The 18,602-nt window shown below is 52.3% G+C and overlaps 1 protein-coding gene across 2 annotated transcripts; it reads left to right on the plus strand.

Moving 5' to 3' along the window:
• The first annotated feature begins 856 nt into the window (after positions 1-856).
• On the plus strand, positions 857-17,842 carry LOC140403763 (putative uncharacterized protein C19orf81). Of its 2 annotated transcripts, none has more exons than XM_072491923.1 (5): positions 857-993; positions 5,348-5,456; positions 9,424-9,544; positions 13,912-14,051; positions 17,557-17,842. In XM_072491923.1, exons 1-5 carry the CDS (start codon positions 972-974, stop codon positions 17,759-17,761), a joined length of 597 nt encoding a protein of 198 aa, XP_072348024.1. In that variant the 5' UTR covers positions 857-971; the 3' UTR covers positions 17,762-17,842. The 2 variants fall into 2 exon arrangements, with proteins under 2 accessions (XP_072348024.1, XP_072348025.1); XM_072491924.1 differs by lacking the exon at positions 857-993 and adding an exon at positions 1,002-1,322 and having other exon boundaries at positions 5,348-5,460.
• The last annotated feature ends 760 nt before the right edge of the window (positions 17,843-18,602 follow it).

The following is an 18,602-nucleotide window of genomic DNA, read 5'->3' on the forward strand; positions in this document are numbered from 1 at the left end:
TTACTAACCCCAGATAACTTGGGTTTGCTCCTGGGGGTGGGGACCTGAGGCTGGAGCGGAAGGTAAGACATGATTCTCACTCATTGGCAAATGGTGGAGGATCAGTCAGGAGTGCGATGGAACACTCTCCACTTGCCTGGGTGAGCGCAGCTCCAACACTCGAGAAGCTCGACACCATCCAGGACAAAGCAGCCCCGCTTGACTGGCACCGATCCACAAACATTCACTCCCTCCTCCACCGACACATCGTGACAGCCGTGTGCGTACCACCTACAAGATGCACTGCAGCAACTGGCCAACGCCCCTTCGACAGAACCCTCCAAACCCGGGACCTCTAACTTCTAGAAGGACAAGGGCAGCAGACGCCTGGGAAACACCACCGCCTGGAGGCTCCCCTCCGAGCCACTCGCCGTCCCGACTTGGAAATATATCGGCCGTTCCTTCACTGCCGCCGGGTACAAACCCTGGAACCCGCCCCCTCCCTAACAGCGCGGAACAACGCAAAGACCGCAACGGCTGAAGGAGGCGTCTCACCACCACCTTCTCAAGGGGCAATTAGGGACGGGCAATAAATGCTTGGCCCGGCCAGCGGCATCCCGCGACCGAATTTTCGAAGGTGCCCGGGCACCCGGAAGGGCCGAAAGATTTGACCCAGGGTTTCCGAGTTCCCGCCTCACAATGGGAACATTGCATCACAAAAAGGTCTGAACTCTTGCCTGACTTCACAATGGGGGGGGGGGGGGGGAGGGGGGGTGTTGCGGTGAAGGGGTGGTGGGGGGGGGGGAGGGGGAGGGCTAGGGGAAGGTGCGGTTAGTTTTGCTACTCTCCACATTCCTAACATCACACAGCGCTAGGGCCTCAGCTCAGAGGAGACGGACCCATTGTGACCACCTGTCTCCCTCCGCTGGTGATACCTCCAATTGATTTGAGATCTCCTTTTTTTTCATTGAGGGCGGGAGGGTGAATTGAAAATGGATCCCATCAAAAATCTGGGTGAGTTCGTTGCCGCTGGGCAGGGCGACCGGGAAATATCTCGCGGGGGAAGTTTCGTTCTCTCGCCTCCATTTCCTCTCGACGTCCCCCTCTCCATTTCCACCCTCTGTTCTTCCCCCGCCCGGGTGAGGCCTCAGGCGCACAATCCAGGAAAAGGGAAGGACTTACATTTATATGGCGCCTTTCGTTACCCCGCGATGCCCGAAGGAACGTTCCAGCCAATGCGGAATGTTTGACGTGCTCCCCCCGCTCCTGTTTCGGAGACCCGGCAGCCCACAGGAAGCTCCCACAAGCAGCCACACAATAATGGACAAGCAACCTGATTTTAGGTGAGGGGTAAATATTGCCAGGGTCAACAGGGAGGGCTGCCCTGCCCCTCCTCGCCACAGCGGGTATGTGATAAGCTTCACATTCACTTGAGAGGGCAGCGGTTTCAGTGAAAGATGGCGTCTCAGACAGTGCAGCCCTCCCTCAGTGTTCGATCCTTTCGAGCGACAACATATTAGAAAATGACAGGATTGGTTTGATTCTACTTTTTTTATGACATCTCAATTTTCTTATTCCCGAGCAAGAGTCGACGTTTAGTAAACTACAGGACACGTAGAAACCGCGTATGAGACGGCCCACTGACGTCACTACAATCAAAACTAACTCCCACACACTCCCACACACATTAACACACTTTCACTTGCACACTTGCACTCACTCTCTCACACACACTCAAATACACTCACACTCATTGACAGTCACTCACATACACATTAACACACTCACTTTCACACTTGCACTCACTCTCACACAGACACTCAAATACACTCACAATCACACACACACACACTCACATATATACACACTCTCATTTTGCACTCACACTCTCACACACACTCAAATACATTCACAATCACACAGACTCACTCACACACACTCACTTTCACACTGGCGCTCACTCACTCTCACACGCACTCAAAGACACTCACAATCACACACACGCACTCACACTCACTCACACTCGCACACTCTCACTTGTACACTCGCACTCACTCATACATACACACTCGATTACCCTATCTCACTCACACACACTCGCTCATGTACACGCACTCACAAACACACACACATATTCAAACACACACTGTCACTGGAATGAATATGTCGGGGTGGCACAGTGGTTATCACTGCTGCCTCACAGCACCAGGGATTCGGGTTCAATTCCGACCTCGGGTGACTGTCTGCGGAGTTTGCATGTTCTCCCCGTGTCTGCGTGGGTTTCCTCCGGGTGCCCCGGTTTCCTCCCGAGTCCAAAGATGTGCAGGTTAGGTGGATTGGTCATGCTAAATTGCTCCTCAGTATCCGAAGATGTGCAGGTTAGGTGGGATTAGAGGGATAGGGTGGGGGGAGTGGGCCATCGAGTCTGCACCGACCCTGAGAGAGCACCATACCTATGACCTCTCCTCCACTATCCCCATCACCCCACATAACCTTTGGACACTAAGGGCAATTTAGCACGGCCAATCCACCTAACCTGCACATCTTGGTGACTGTGGGAGGAAACCGGAGCACCCGGAGGAAACCCACGCAGACATGGGGAGGACGTGCAGACTCCGCACAGACAGTCACCAAGGACTCTCAGCTGAGCGAAAGGTTTTGAGCTTGGTCCTAAAAAAAAGGTTTCTCTCTCCAAAGACTCTGCACCAAGATAAGCAAGTAAAACCTGGTTGTTAACTTTATATATAAGTGGCGTTTGAAACATATGGTTTGAATGTAGAGGCAGGTTTCAGGAAGCAAGTTAAGATGCCGTACCTGTTAACTGTAAACATAGAACATACAGTGCAGAAGGAGGCCATTCGGCCCATCGTGTCTGCACCGACCCACTTAAGCCCTCACTTTCATTCTATCCCCATAACCCAATAACCCCTCCTAATCTTTTTAGTCACTAGGGCAATTTAGCATGGTCAATCCACCTAACCTGCACGTCTTTGGGCTGTGGGAGGAAACCGGAGCACCCGGAGGAAACCCACGCAGACACGGGGAGAACGTGCAGACTCCGCACAGACAGTGACCCAGCGGGGAATCGAACCTGGGACCCTGGAGCTGTGAAACCACAATGCTGTCCACTTGTGCTACCGCGCTATTTTCTTGTTGCTAATGTGCTTATTTCTGTGTTCAGTTAAAGTTTGTTCTAATACAGAAACTGACTAGCGGTCAGTGTTATCATTCTTTGGGCAGTAATGTTTCCTCACTGTTTTACCAAATGCAAATAGTTAGTTTCTCACCCTGGATCTTAACCAAAAATTGGGGTTCTGGACTGGACCAGAATAGTCACACACTCAAACACACACTCACTCACTCAAACACACACTCGGTCAAACACACACTCACTCAAACACACACTCACTCAACCACACACTCACTCAAACACACACACACAAACACACACTCACTCAAACGCACACTCACTCAAACACACACTCACTCAAAAACACACTCACTCAAACACACACACAAACACACACTCACTCAAACACACACTCACTCAAACACACACACTCACTCAAACACACACACACAAACACACACTCACTCAAACACACACTCACTCAAACACACACTCACTCAATGACACACTCACTCAAACACACACTCACTCAAACACACACTCATTCAAACACACACTCACTCAAACACACACTCACTCAAACACACACTCACACAAACACACACACTCACTCAAACACACTCACTCAAACACACACTCACTCAAACACACACACTCACTCAAACACACTCAAACACTCACTCAAACACACTCACTCAAACACACACTCACTCAAACACACATAGACACACCTCTGTTAGGCTGGTTTAGCACAGTGGGCTAAATTGCTGGCTTGTAATACAGATCAATGCCCAGCAGCACGGTTCAATTCCCGTACCAGCCTCCCCGAACAGGCGCCGGAATGTGGCGACTAGGGGCTTTTCACAGTAATTTCATTGAAGCCTACTCATGACAATAAGCGATTATTATTATCAGTCTCAAACACACACACACTCACAAACACACATAGACACACAAAGTCTCAAACACACACACAAAGATACGCACAAACATGCACAGATTCACTCTCAAACAACTCACAAACAGACTTAAACGGACACACACTCACAAACACACATACACAAACTCAAACACACACTCACACAATCTTACTCTGACAAACACACACACACTCAAACACCGAAACAGACACACATACTCAAACATATTCACATTAACTCAAACATATTCACACTAACTCAAACATACTCAGAAACACACAGACACCATCAAACTTTAATAAAAACAAACATACTCAACCATACTCCCACATACACTCACGCATTCACACTAACCAAACACTCACACACTCACACAAAAGCACACATTCAAACACACACACACGCTCAGACACACACACACACACTCACACACAAACTCACACACATCCACACACTCACTCACACGTTCACACACACTCACGCACTCAAACACACAGTGAAACCCACATTCATACACTTACATGCACACACACTCAAACCCACTCACACGCACTCACCCTTACACACTCGAACACACTCACAAACACACGCACTCACACACATGTGCACTCAAACACACACACTCAAGCACACTCATATTCACAGATGGCACGGTGGCGCAGTGGTTAGCACTGCTGCCTCACGGCGCCGAGGTCCCAGGTTCGATCCCGGCCCCGGGTCCCTGTCCGTGTGGAGTTTGCTCATTCTCCCCGTGTCTGCGTGGGTTACACCCCCACAACCCAAAGGTGTGCAGGGTAGGTGGATTGGCCACGCTAAATTGCCCCTTAATTGAAAACAAAAAGAATTGGGTACTCTAAATTTTTTTAAAAGTGAAATGAAAAAAATGAAAATCGCTTATTGTCACAAGTAGGCTTCAAATGAAGTTACTGTGAAAAGCCCCCAGTCACCACATTCCGGTGCCTGGTACGGGAATTGAACCGTGCTGCTGGCCTGCCTTGGTCTGCTTTCAAAGCCAGCGATTTAGCCCTGTGCTAAACAGCCCCATAAAGAGCTGCGATGCATTGGCCGGGAATGGGACCTGGGACTGTACCTTGGCACGCGATAATTCTACCACTCATCCACCAATGCAAACCACGCTCAAGTGCACTCATAATCAAACTACACTCACACACTTACATACTCTCACTATGCCACACCCGCAAACACGTACTCAGACACACACACACACACACACTCATAGACAGAAAACTGGTTCTCCTGTGCCACCTGCGAGTTTCACAACACCACTGAAAATCCGATTTGTGTCCCCCCCCCCCAGATAATATCCAGACCACAGATCCCGGCGAAACATCCAGATTGAGTTTCAATCTTCTCAGCGAGACCATCAATGCCACCAAAACCGGCCGATCGACCATCTTCAAATCAGCGTAGGTACAGAGGAATGTTCAATAATTGTGTTTCCTGTTATAGACTAAGTGTGTTCAGGTGGCCCCAAACAATCCCCCGAGTCAACCCCTGAGCCATCCTACAGTGCGGCCCACCCTGTGTGAAAATCGGCTCTCCAGACAGGTCTACGTCGAGGTGAGTGAGTTCTGACGTAACAGTCAGTTTGGATCAGCTGTCTCCCCAAGAGCGGGGTGGAGAGACACTAGTTAGCATACAGCTATCTCCCTGAGAGAGAGACGGGACTGAGAGATACCAGTCAGTGTACAGATATCTCCCTGAGAGAGAGACGGGACTGAGAGACACCAATGTACAGATATCTCCCTGAGAGACAGGGGGGACTGAGAGACACCAATGTACAGATATCTCCCTGAGAGAGAGACGGGACTGAGAGATACCAGTCAGTGTACAGATATCTCCCTGAGAGAGAGACGGGACTGAGAGACACCAATGTACAGATATCTCCCTGAGAGACAGGGGGGACTGAGAGACACCAATGTACAGATATCTCCCTGAGAGAGAGACGGGACTGAGAGATCCCAGTCAGTGTACAGATATCTCCCTGAGAGAGAGAGAGGACTGAGAGACACCAATGTACAGATATCTCCCTGAGAGAGAGAGAGGACTGAGAGACACTAGTCAGTGTACAGATATCTCCCTGAGAGAGACGGGACTGAGGGATACCAGTCAGTGTACAGATATCTCCCTGAGAGAGAGAGAGGACTGAGAGACACCAATGTACAGATATCTCCCTGAGAGAGAGAGGGGACTGAGAGACACTAGTCAGTGTACAGATACCTCCCTGAGAGAGAGAGGGGACTGAGAGACACCAGTCAGTGTGCAGATATCTCTCTGAGAGAGAGAGGGGACTGAGAGACAACAGTCAGTGTACAGATATCTCCCTGAGAGAGAGAGGACTGAGAGACACCAGTCAGTGTACAGATATCTCCCTGAGAGAGAGAGGGACTGAGAGACACTAGTCAGTGTACAGATATCTCCCTGAGAGAGAGGGGGGACTGAGAGACAACAGTCAGTGTACAGATATCTCCCTGAGAGAGAGAAGACTGAGAGACACCAGTCAGTGTACAGATATCTCCCAGAGAGAGAGAGGGGACTGAGAGACACAAGTCAGTGTACAGATATCTCCCTGAGAGAGAGGGGGGACTGAGAGACACTAGTCAGTGTACAGATACCTCCCTGAGAGAGAGAGGGGACTGAGAGACACCAGTCAGTGTACAGATATCTCTCTGAGAGAGAGAGGGGACTGAGAGACAACAGTCAGTGTACAGATATCTCCCTGAGAGAGAGAGGACTGAGAGACACCAGTCAGTGTACAGATATCTCCCTGAGAGAGAGAGGACTGAGAGACACCAGTCAGTGTACAGATATCTCCCTGAGAGAGAGAGGGACTGAGAGACACTAGTCAGTGTACAGATATCTCCCTGAGAGAGAGAGGGGACTGAGAGACAACAGTCAGTGTACAGATATCTCCCTGAGAGAGAGAGGACTGAGAGACACCAGTCAGTGTACAGATATCTCCCTGAGAGAGAGAGGGGACTGAGAGACACAAGTCAGTATACAGATATCTCCCTGAGAGAGAGGGGGGACTGAGAGACACCAGTCAGTGTACAGATATCTCACTGAGAGAGAGAGGACAGAGAGACACCAGTCAGTGTACAGATATCACCCTGAGAGAGAGAGGGGACTGAGAGACACTAGTCAGTGTACAGATATCGGCCTGAGAGAGAGAGGGGACTGAGAGACACCAGTCAGTGTACAGATATCTCCCTGAGAGAGAGGGGGGACTGAGAGACAACAGTCAGTGTACAGATATCTCCCTGAGAGAGAGAGGGACTGAGAGACACTAGTCAGTGTACAGATATCTCCCTGAGAGAGAGAGGGGACTGAGAGACAACAGTCAGTGTACAGATATCTCCCTGAGAGAGAGAGGACTGAGAGACACCAGTCAGTGTACAGATATCTCCCTGAGAGAGAGAGGGGACTGAGAGACACAAGTCAGTATACAGATATCTCCCTGAGAGAGAGGGGGGACTGAGAGACACCAGTCAGTGTACAGATATCTCACTGAGAGAGAGAGGACAGAGAGACACCAGTCAGTGTACAGATATCACCCTGAGAGAGAGAGGGGACTGAGAGACACTAGTCAGTGTACAGATATCGGCCTGAGAGAGAGAGGGGACTGAGAGACACCAGTCAGTGTACAGATATCTCCCTGAGAGAGAGAGGGGACTGAGAGACACCAGTCAGTGTGCAGATAACTCCCTGAGAGAGAGAGGACTGAGAGACACCAGTCAGTGTACAGATATCTCCCTGAGAGAGAGAGGGGACTGAGAGACACCAGTCAGTGTACAGATATCTCCCTTAGATTGAGGGGACGGAGAGACACCAGTCAGTGTACAGATACCTCCCTGAGAGAGGGGGGAATGAGAGACACCAGTCAGTGTCCAGATATCTCCCTGAGAGAGAGAGGGGACTGAGAGACATCAGACAGTGTACAGATATCTCCCTGAGAGAGAGAGGGGACTGAGAGACATCAGACAGTGTACAGATATCTCCCTGAGAGAGAGAGGGGACTGAGAGACACCAGTCAGTGTACAGATATCTCCCTGAGAGAGAGAAGGGACTGAGAGACACCAGTCAGTGTACAGATATCTCCCTGAGAGAGAGGGGACTGAGAGACACCAGTCAGTGTACAGATATCTCCCTGAGAGAGAGAGGGGACTGAGAGACACCAGTCAGTGTACAGATATCTCCCTGATAGAGAGAGAGGGGACTGAGAGACACCAGTCAGTGTATAGATATCTCCCTGAGAGAGAGAGGGGACTGAGAGACACCAGTCAGTGTACAGATGTCTCCCTGAGAGAGAGAGGGGACTGAGAGACACCAGTCAGTGTACAGATATCTCCCTTAGATTGAGGGGACGGAGAGACACCAGTCAGTGTACAGATACATCCCTGAGAGAGGGGGGAATGAGAGACACCAGTCAGTGTACAGATATCTCCCTGAGAGTGAGAGGGGACTGAGAGACATCAGACCGTGTACAGATAGCTCCCTGCGAGAGAGGGGACTGAGAGACATCAGACAGTGTACAGATATCTCGCTGAGAGAGAGAGGACTGAGAGACACCAGTCAGTGTACAGATATCTACCTGAGAGAGAGAGGGGACTGAGAGACACCAGTCTGTGTACAGATATCTCCCTGAGAGAGAGAGGGGACTGAGAGACACCAGGCTGTGTACAGATATCTCCCTGAGAGAGAGGGGACTGAGAGACACCAGTCACTGTACAGATATCTACCTGAGAGAGAGAGGGGACTGAGAGACACCAGTCTGTGTACAGATATCTCCCTGAGAGAGAGAGGGGACTGAGAGACACCAGGCTGTGTACAGATATCTCCCTGAGAGAGAGAGAGGACTGAGAGTTACCAGTCAGTGTACAGATATCTCCCTGAGAGAGAGGGGGGACTGAGAGACACCAGTCAGTGTACAGATATCTCCCTGAGAGAGGGGACTGAGAGACACCAGTCAGTGTACAGATATCTCCCTGCGGGAGAGGGGACTGAGAGACACCAGTCAGTGTACAGATATCTCCCTGAGAGAGAGAGAGGACTGAGAGACACCAGTCAGTGTACAGATATCTCCCTGAGGGAGAGAGAGGGACTGAGAGACACCAGTCAGTGTACAGATATCTCCCTGAGAGAGAGGGGACTGAGAGACACCAGTCAGTGTACCGATATCTCCCTTAGAGAGAGGGACTGAGAGACACCAGTCAGTGTACAGATATCTCCCTGAGAGAGGGGGGACTGGGAGACACCAGTCAGTGTACAGATATCTCCCTGAGAGAGAGGGGGGACTGGGAGACACCAGTCATTGCACAGATCTTTGTCAAATATTATTCCCCAATGCTGTATTTGTGTGCTTTTCTTAAACAGCAAGAAGCATCTGAAGCAATTCATTTCTAAATATGAAGCATTGGATATGGAAATGCCCGGAATTCGGAAGTTTCTAGATACGCCTGCCTCCCAGCCCCTGACTATCTGTGTCGAATGTCCGGTGAGGGTTGCTTGTCTCTTCATTAACTTTACGTTTTGCCTTGGGTGGTGATCAGACTTCTCTGCTCCACGGGGTGTCTCCTGTCCTTCATTTTCCCCATCACCATCATCATTTTTACCAAAAGAAAATCTGTTCTTTTTATCGGTCCTTTTACCTGCCCTCAAACCTCTCCACCTCCATCCACTCTCTATAACTATCAACTCTTCTCGACGCTCCCATCTATAGATTCCCAATTCTCTCTTCTTGTATTCCTATCAATTTACCTATCCTAAACGCCAATTTCCTTTTGAAATCATTGATCGTCACCCTGGTGTGTGCCTTCGGTCACGTCCGCCCCCCCCCCCACCCCCCCCCCCCCCCCCACCCCCCCCCCCACCCCCACCCCCACCCCCCCCCCCCTCCCGTATCTCTGCCTCATGCCTTGTACCATCAGCCAATGGGAACTCTTCCTTAATTTCGACCATGGCTGCCAATGTCCTGCCCACCTCCATCAACTCTCCCCCCCCGCTCCGAGGGGGAACAATCCCAGCTTCCCCCACCCTGACCTTGCAGTCAGAGTCCCCCAATCCCCGGGCTCGTTCGAGCCGAGCTGTCTCGTTCCCTGGCCCCAGCGTTCCGGGGGGGGGGGGGAGACTTTTCAGTTGCCGATCCCTCCAGGGGGAACTCGAGCCTTCACGGTAGAGCTCCCGAGCCTTCGTCATGGCGATGCCTCAGCCAATCGGGGCGGGCTAGCCAACGAATCAGCTCCCTCCTATCTTGCGGGATGAATTGTTGCGAACCTTTGAAATTTGGCATTCTTGTGTTTGTCCGAAAAACCTCAGCAACGTGTCTCTCTCCGGACGTATTCGAGAACCAATCACCGTTGGATCTTGCTGGCACTTTTTTGGAAGCGGAGTTTTTTTAAAGAAATGTGTCCCCTTTCCTTCGAGGTTTCTGCTTTTTGGGTCCAATCATTTTGGAGGTGAGGGGGGAGGGCGGAGTTAATTTCTGTTCGATTGACGGTCAGCGCCAGCCAATCAGATAACGCTTGCGTTCAGATTGGCCGTGGGAAGGTGCAACACCTAGGTGATGCATCGGTATGGCAGCCAATGGCGGGAGCACGGGAGGCAAGGGTGGGGTTTTGGGGGTGTGCGTGAGGGGATGGGATAGGCGGTCATGTGAAGGCAGAGCAAAGAAGTCTCTGTGTGGGGCGAGTTGCCAATTCCTGGGCTGAGCCTGATCCTGGAACGTGGCAAACATCTCAGGAACGTAGCTCTGGGATTCCCCCAGCCAATGATTAAACCGCAACACGCACACTGGTGTTGGCAGACAGTCAGGGGGATGAGAGTTCATTACAGTTTAAGGCGCTAATTATCTGTGGAATTCCTATCATGAGGGAAAAGGTGGAAATGTGGATCCCGTTCCTGTCTCGCATTCTAGGCACACGGATCATTCGGGAAAATGAAACAGCCGGAAAATAAATTTGCCTCCCGCTCTCCACCCCCCTCCCCCTCCCCCTCCCCTCCTCCCCCCTCCACCTCCCCTCCCCCTCCACCTTCCCTCCCCCCTCCCCCCTCCACCCCTACCCCCGAATTCCAGATTCACAGGTGCCGGCACGCCCTGCTTCCTCACCCCGGCCTATGGGAGCTCCGGCGGCGAGTGGCACGGACAATTTGGCCATGGGGGGGGGACTTCATCCTGCCCTCTTACGCAGCACCCCCCCCCCGCCCCCACTCACGCCCAACCCTGCAAGGTCAGGATGCACCTTTCCCCGATAGGGCTGCCTGAGGCCTGGGGCCTGGGGCCTGGGTAGCGACCGGGAGCTGAAGGGCCCGGCCCATACCCTGCCTCTGCCACCCTGTCACACTAGGTGCGGAGGTCAATGGGGTCGCCTCCGTTGCAGCTCCCGCCTGAAATGAGCCAGGGATGGGGGGCTTGCGGCCAGCGGGGACGTGACGCTCCCCACATCGTTTGCGCCCAGCGGCGGTTGTGATTGGCTCAATTTATTTGTGTGGCGACAAAGAGCCAAAATAAAGCGCCACCTCATTTGTCTCAAAGCACCCGGCAGCCAATTAAGTAGTCTTGGTTATAATTTGCAGGCCACTGACGCAATGTCGGGAATGTGGCAGCCCAACCACTGCACAGCAAGATCCCAAAAACAGCAGCCCTCCCCCCCCACCCCCCCGCCCAGCGGTCTTCTTTGAATGAAAGGGGGAACCATTCACAACGACCGCAGAGGACGCACAGAACATCTCGTGCACCATCACATCCAGCACGGTAGCACAGTGGTTAGCACAGTTGTTTCACGGCGCCAGGGTCCCAGGTTCGATTCCGGCTTGGGTCACTGTCTGTGCGGAGTCTGCACGTCCTCCCCGTGTGTGCGTGGGTTTCCTCCGGGTGCTCGGTTTCCTCCCACAGTCCAAAGATGTGCGGGTTAGGTGGATTGACCATGATAAATTGCCCTTCGTGTCCAAAAATGTTAAGTGGGGTTACTAGGTTACGGGGATAGGGTAGATACGTGGACTTGAGTAGGGTGCTCTTGTCAGGGCCGGTGCAGACTCGATGGGCCGAATGGCCTCTTTCTGCACTGTAAATTCTATGATCCAAAAGGTGGCCCTCTGATTGGCCGCAGCCCCTCGGTACTACAGCTGGGAGGACCAGCTGCCAGAGGACCCAGAGTGTGACTTGAACCCGCAGCCTCCTGACCCTGAGGCAAGCACGTTGCCCCCTGAGCCGTGACCGACTCTGCAACCTGGCCACCAAATGAATGGGACATCTGTGCTAATTGCAGGCCAGCGGGAATAGTGCCCCCTTGGGTGGGCGAGGGGACAGGATAGACTCTGAAGCCTTCAGCAGATGAATGTCCCTGAAATCCTACCGCCCTATAGAGAGAGGACGAAAGTGATGGCCATTGGCCTCGAGATAGGGATGTGATGCCCTCACACTTGCTCAGTCCCTTGATACAGAGGGTAGAATTTCCTCGGCTTTGAGATGGGGGCATGGAGATGAGGGGGGGGGGCTTAGAAAATAAGGGGGGGGGCTGACGCACGATAGCTGCCAGACGCATGGCGGGGGATGTTTGCACTGAATGGAGGTGGGCGGCTAATTTAAATGACGAAGGCCCCGATTAGCGGCATTTGGCCCATGGCAGTGTTGCCATCACACCCTCACCCCACTGCAGGGGTGGTTGCCGGATGGAGTCGGTCTCCCTGTGCCACTCCGGGAGTGGGGGGGGGGGGGAGCGCGCTGGCGGAAGAATAGTTCCAGCAGACTCAGGCCCCCCCCCCCCATTGGTCCCCACGTCAGGGTCCCAAAGCCCGAGGGGAAACCCTGCCATCTGGATTGGGGCGAATGTCGGCAATGTCACTGGACTGGTCATCCAGAGGCCCAGTCTCAGGCTCTGGGGGTCAAGGGTTCAAATCCCACCAGGGAGGCTGGCGGAAGTTTAAATCCATTAGTAAAATCTAGGATGTAAAACTAGACTCGGTAATGGTGACCATGAACCTATCATTGATTGTTGTAAAAAAAAAACTAACCTGGTTCACTGATACCCCTTTAGGGAAAGAAATCTGCCGCCCATAACCGGTCTGGCCTACACGTGACTCCAGACCCACGGCAATGTGGTTGATTCTTAACTGTCCCCCTTTGAAATGGCCGAGCGAGACACTCAGTTCAAGGGTAATTAGGGATGGGCAACAAATGCCGGCCCAGCCCAGCGACGCCCACACCCCATTAACAAATTAAAATATCAATAGCCTCTGGTGTGATTTGAGGGGAGTGGGGGGAGGAAGTTGACGCTCTTCGGGTTGTTCACCAAGACTGTTGGGGAGGTCACAGGTCAAACTCGGGTGGCCAACCTTCAGGGGTCAGAAGTTAACCGTAGAATTTGCAGTGCAGAAGGAGGCCATTCGGCCCATCGAGTCTGCACCGGCCCTTGGAAAGAGCACCCCGCTTAAACTCGCACTTCCACCCTCTCCCCGTTACCCAGTAACCCCCAGCTAACCTATTTGGACACTGAGGGCAATTTACATGGCCGACCCCACCTAACCTGCACGGCAATGACCCAAGCCGGGAATCGAACCTGGGACCCTAGCGCCGTGAAGCAACTGTGCTAACCCCTGTGCTACCGTGCTGCAAAAATATGTCGTTCATAAAATGAAAGAGGGTTGTTTGATTGACGGTCAAGAGTTATCCAATCAGGGAGGGGCAAATAATTGGCTTCCCAATTGGACGCGTTATGTCAACCAGTGATGTGGAAGTTGGGTGGGGGGGGGGGGGGGGGAAGTGGGCTGGGAAGCAGGTGAGGAAATAAGGCCAAGCCAGAGTTGGCCACCGTGATGGGCTGGAGGCGGACCCTCGCTGACGGCTTTCCCATTTGCCCCTCGCAGCCGGATCTCGACCTCACGCACCAGGACATCATGGTGGCCGTGGAGAGCATTCTCCCCAATGCCTTCGAGTTGGGCAAAATCACCAGCATCCAGTTCGAAAACGTCAACGTCATCTGTGGCTCGTCGGGGCTGAAGAACAGGTGAGGGGGGTGGGGAGGTAGGGGGGGAGTGTAAGTGGGGGGGGGGGGGGGAGGTTGGTGGGTGGGTTGCCGGGGCGAGGGACGGTCGGGCGGGGGAGAGCCCCTGTCAATTGACAAATCAGGATGGGTGTTAGGACGACGCTCCAGTGTGTTTGGAGGGGAGGGGGGTGCGGGGGGGGGGGGGGGGGGGATGCATTAGTTTGCCTGGGTCTTGGCACTCCTGTGCTGCAACCCGAGGGCATCTGTCGGGAACAGCTGTGCATGGCCGCGATGCCTCAGTAGTTGAATAGCCGTAGTGGGCATCATACTTGACATGAGTTCACCTGGAGTGGGTAGTGGAGAGTGACCGCTGCTTGTGATTGACCCCATGCTCCCCCCCCCCCCCCACACCCCCGCACCCCTCATCCCCAATTTGCTATCCAGTAAGGGTTAAGTCCACTAATTGTCTGACCCCCCCCCCCGTTTCCCAAAGAGTTAGATTGGACGGGCCGCACGCCCTTCTGTTGAAACCAAAAACAAGATCCAGGTTTGATCCCCCTACTTCTCTGCCTTCTGATATTTGGTGCCAGGCACTTCACTTGCGATGAACAGCAGTGCTTCACAATCGATTTAATATCTATCTATAAGATGTGACGGGACACTTTAAGTCACTTACTGCAGAGGATTCACATGGCTGGCGGCTTGGGGAAGTGGCACTTCCGAGTGTGTGCTTCCTACACGAGTGCTTTTTTTAATTGCATTGTCGCTCAACACGGGCTGGAAGAAAAGGCTTTTCACCGACTGGAGGTGTCAGTCCTGCCAGTGTCAGGCCCACTCCTGAAACTACCTCATCCTCATTCTCATCTTTTTCAGTCAAGGGATGTGGGCGATCTTGGCCGGGCCCAGCATTTATTGCCCACCCCTAATTGCCCCCGTGAAGGTGGGGGTGGGCCGCCTTCTTGAACCCGCTGCAGTCCGTGTGATGTAGGTACACCCACAGTGCTGTCAGGGAGGGGGTTTCAAGGATTGTGACCCAGCCACAGTGAAGGAACGGCCGATATATTTCCAACTCCAGGATGGTGAGTGACTCGGAGGGGGAATTTGCAGGTGGTGCCATCCTCATGTGTCTGCCGATCTTGTCCTCCTAATGGGTAGAGGTTGCAGGTTTGAAAGCGACCCTTAAGGGAAAGAGTTGTTCGACTAATCCCTCGTTCGGAGCCAAACTCCATTAGCCAGTGAGGCTGTGAACCTCCCTAACATTCCACCTGTTTGTGTCGAACCAACGGGGTTCTTGTTGAGTATTTTCGCGGTGGCTATTATGACTCACTCACCTTCTTACCTGGGCGGGCTTCAGTACAATAGCAATCTTTATTAGTGTCACAAGTAGGCTTACATTAACGCTCAGTGAAGTTACTGTGAAAATCCCCTAGTCGCCACACGCCTGTTTGGGGCCTGCTGGAAGGCCCCTTATTGGCCCTAATTGGACGACGACGCTGTAATATGTATTGTGTATAGTGTAAAGGATTAACATCTGAAACTATGTGTAAATCACACACTAGATGGCGTTACTAAGTTATTGTATATAAGGCAGCATCTCTAGGAATTCTGGGAGAACATGGAGAGAGGAGAGCGAGAATTCATTGTAGAGATATAGCGCGAGGTCAAGTGAAGCAGTTGAGGCTCCTTCATTAAATGTGTTTAAGATAAAGATAGATAGTTTTTGAAGAATAAAGGGATTAAGGGTTATGGTGTTCGGGCCGGAAAGTGGAGCTGAGTCCACAAAAGATCAGCCATGATCTCATTGAATGGCGGAGCAGGCTCGAGGGGCCAGATGGCCTACTCCTGCTCCTAGTTCTTATGTTCTTATACAGTGTAGTTTAATAGTTAGGGAGAATATTGATTACTGTACTACAGGTTCAGTATTATTAGCTTAATAGTTTAGCACAGGGCTAAATCGTTTAGCACAGGGCTAAATTGCTGGCTTTGAAAGCAGACCAAGGCAGGCCACCAGCATGGTTCGATTCCCGTAACAGCCTCCCCGAACAGGCGCCGGAATGTGGCGACTAGGGGCTTTTCGCAGTAACTTCATTTGAAGCCGACTTGTGACAATAAGCGATTTTCATTTCATTTCATATCTGTAAAATGTGCGATCCTAATCAAAGTTAGTAGTATAAAATAAATTAGTTTTGATTCAAACTATTTTTATAATCTTTGTCAACACTGCAAATCTGGCTATCATGGAGGAAAAGGCAAGACCACCCTCCTTGGCCAGTACTTGGCCAGTTCAGGCCAAACCCACTGTCGCTGGGTGACCATTTCCCACTCAGTGCGGGTGTCTGACCCCTTTTTGACCCCGGCGTTGGCGCCTCGAAAGGCCATGCGCGGAATCCTGACCATGGAGATGACATGATATCGGCCAACTCCTGGGTGTGAGATCTCCAGAGGAGGTTAAAGGGCAAAATTGTGCCTGATCACATGGGGTGGGGGGGTTGGGCAGGTCAAATGACTATTATTTCTCCTCTGCAATTCTCTCACATCACCATTATCTGGGCCTGCCCATGATCATGCACATGTTCCTCTCCCTGGCTGCCGTAGTTGTCCACTTTCTCTTCCTTGTTTTTACTGCTGGGAGCCGAGGAGGACGTCAAGGTTACCCAGTGTCCCTCGGCAAACAATAGCCTAGCTATTAAACGTCCTGGGTCCTGTGGTCTTCCTAGAGGGCTTTCACTCTTGCTCGGAATGCTGGGACAGGCCGCCCTCCATTGTCTGCTCCGCCTGGGCAGGAGAATTCACAAGAGGAAATTGGGCAGATGCCAGCACGGTAGGTTGAGGAAGAGGTTGTGGCAGCTGGCGGAACTGCATTGGCATTCACAGTCTTCACAGGCCAGTACAAATTGGATGGTTTGTCAACACCGTGGGGGGCGCACCACTGCCTGCCATTGTGACAATAAACCAAGACCCTATATATTCCACGGTACTGTTTTGAAGACGAGTCGGGGAGTTCATAGGCTCGTAGAATCCCTCCAGTGCAGAAGAAGGCCAGTCGGCCCATCGAGTCCGGCCAGGCCCTTGCTCCGCTAGAACACCCTATCTAGGCCCAATCCTCCGCCCCTATCCCCACGACCTTCTGGGCAACATTAGCATGGCCAATCCGCCTAAACTGCACATCTTGGGACTGTGGGAGGAAACCGGGGCACCCGGAGGAAACCCACGCAGACACGGGGAGGACGTGTAAACTTAGTCACCCGAGGCCGGAATTGAACCCGGGTCCCTGCCGCTGTGAGGCAGCGGCGCTAACCATTGCGCCGCCGTTCCTGGCCAGCGCCTGTCCCCTCGCCTACGTCTCTAACCTTGATGGCCCAGTCGTCATCACGTTGTAGCTGTGCGCAAATTCGCCGGCACATTTCCTGCACGGCAACTGCGCCAAGAAGGTACTGAATTGGCCGCAATGACCTTTCCCACGACGAAGGCCGAGGACCCGATTGGCGGTACGGAAATGAAAAGTCTTTCTCTCCTTGTTCCCCAGGTGGCTAATAAACATTTCGGATTTCCAAACCCGAAGTTTGCTCCTCAACTCTGGACTGGTCATTAAAAAAATGTACATGGCGGTGCAGCGCTATGATGATCTCCTGATGGAGGACTACAAGCTACACCTACGCAGGGCGATGGCCCAGAAGAAGGTCCTGGAGACGCTCAATGAGACAGCCAGCCTGGGCGTGAAATCCAGGTAGACTCCGATCGACTCTGGGTTTGGGGTGGGTGGTCACGGGTGGGGGATGGGAGACGTTTCGTCCCATTCGCCACTCAGTACTCATGAGAAAATAAAAAAAATTGTAAAATAAATAAATTATTGTTCTTTTTTTTACCTGCCTTGCTCCGTCTTTTCATTCGTACCTTGGTGGAGGAATTTCAATCCCGGCAACAGGAGGCGCTTCACTTGAGAATCGCAGGGCAGGAAAAGGCCACTCGGTCGATCGTGTCTGCGCCAGCTCTCCGAACGAGCATCGTGACTTGGTGCCGTTCCCCTGCCTCTTCCCCCCGTCCATCGCCCTCTCGCCCTGCCTCCACCACACTCCCTGGCCGCGTATTCCAGACCCCAACAACTCTCTTGTGTGAAAAGGACTTTCTCACATCAACGTTTGCTTCTTTTTCAAATCACTTTAAATCTACGCCCCTCCCGTTCTCGATCTTTTTACGAGCGGGAAGGGTTTTCTCCTCATCTGTCCAGCCGCCTCATCATAGAATTTACAGCGAAGGGGGCCATTCGGCCCATCGAGTCTGCACCGGCCCTTGGAAAGAGCACCCTACTTAAACCCACGCCTCCACCCTATCCCCGTAACCCCACCCTAAACGTTTGGACACATAAGGGGCCATTTAGCGTGGCCAATCCACCTAACCTGCACATCTTTGGACACTAAGGGGGAAATTGATCATGGCCAATCCACCTAACCTGCACATCTTTGGACACTAAGGGGGAAATTGATCATGGCCAATCCACCTAACCTGCACATCTTTGGATACTAAGGGGGAAATCGATCACGGCCAATCCACCTGTTTAGGGGCTGTTTAGCA

The sequence above is a fragment of the Scyliorhinus torazame genome, chromosome 29, assembly GCF_047496885.1.
Source record: "Scyliorhinus torazame isolate Kashiwa2021f chromosome 29, sScyTor2.1, whole genome shotgun sequence".
In the NCBI taxonomy this organism is placed as follows: domain Eukaryota; kingdom Metazoa; phylum Chordata; class Chondrichthyes; order Carcharhiniformes; family Scyliorhinidae; genus Scyliorhinus; species Scyliorhinus torazame.

What these genes read in the sequence shown, in the direction of transcription:
- LOC140403763 (XM_072491923.1), top strand. Translation starts at nt 972, where the DNA reads ATGGATCCCATCAAAAATCTGG. An exon ending in GGATCCCATCAAAAATCTGG is followed by an intron (nt 994 to 5,347) that starts GTGAGTTCGTTG and finishes CCCCCCCCCCAG; the next exon opens with ATAATATCCAGACCACAGAT. An exon ending in TCGACCATCTTCAAATCAGC is followed by an intron (nt 5,457 to 9,423) that starts GTAGGTACAGAG and finishes TTTCTTAAACAG; the next exon opens with CAAGAAGCATCTGAAGCAAT.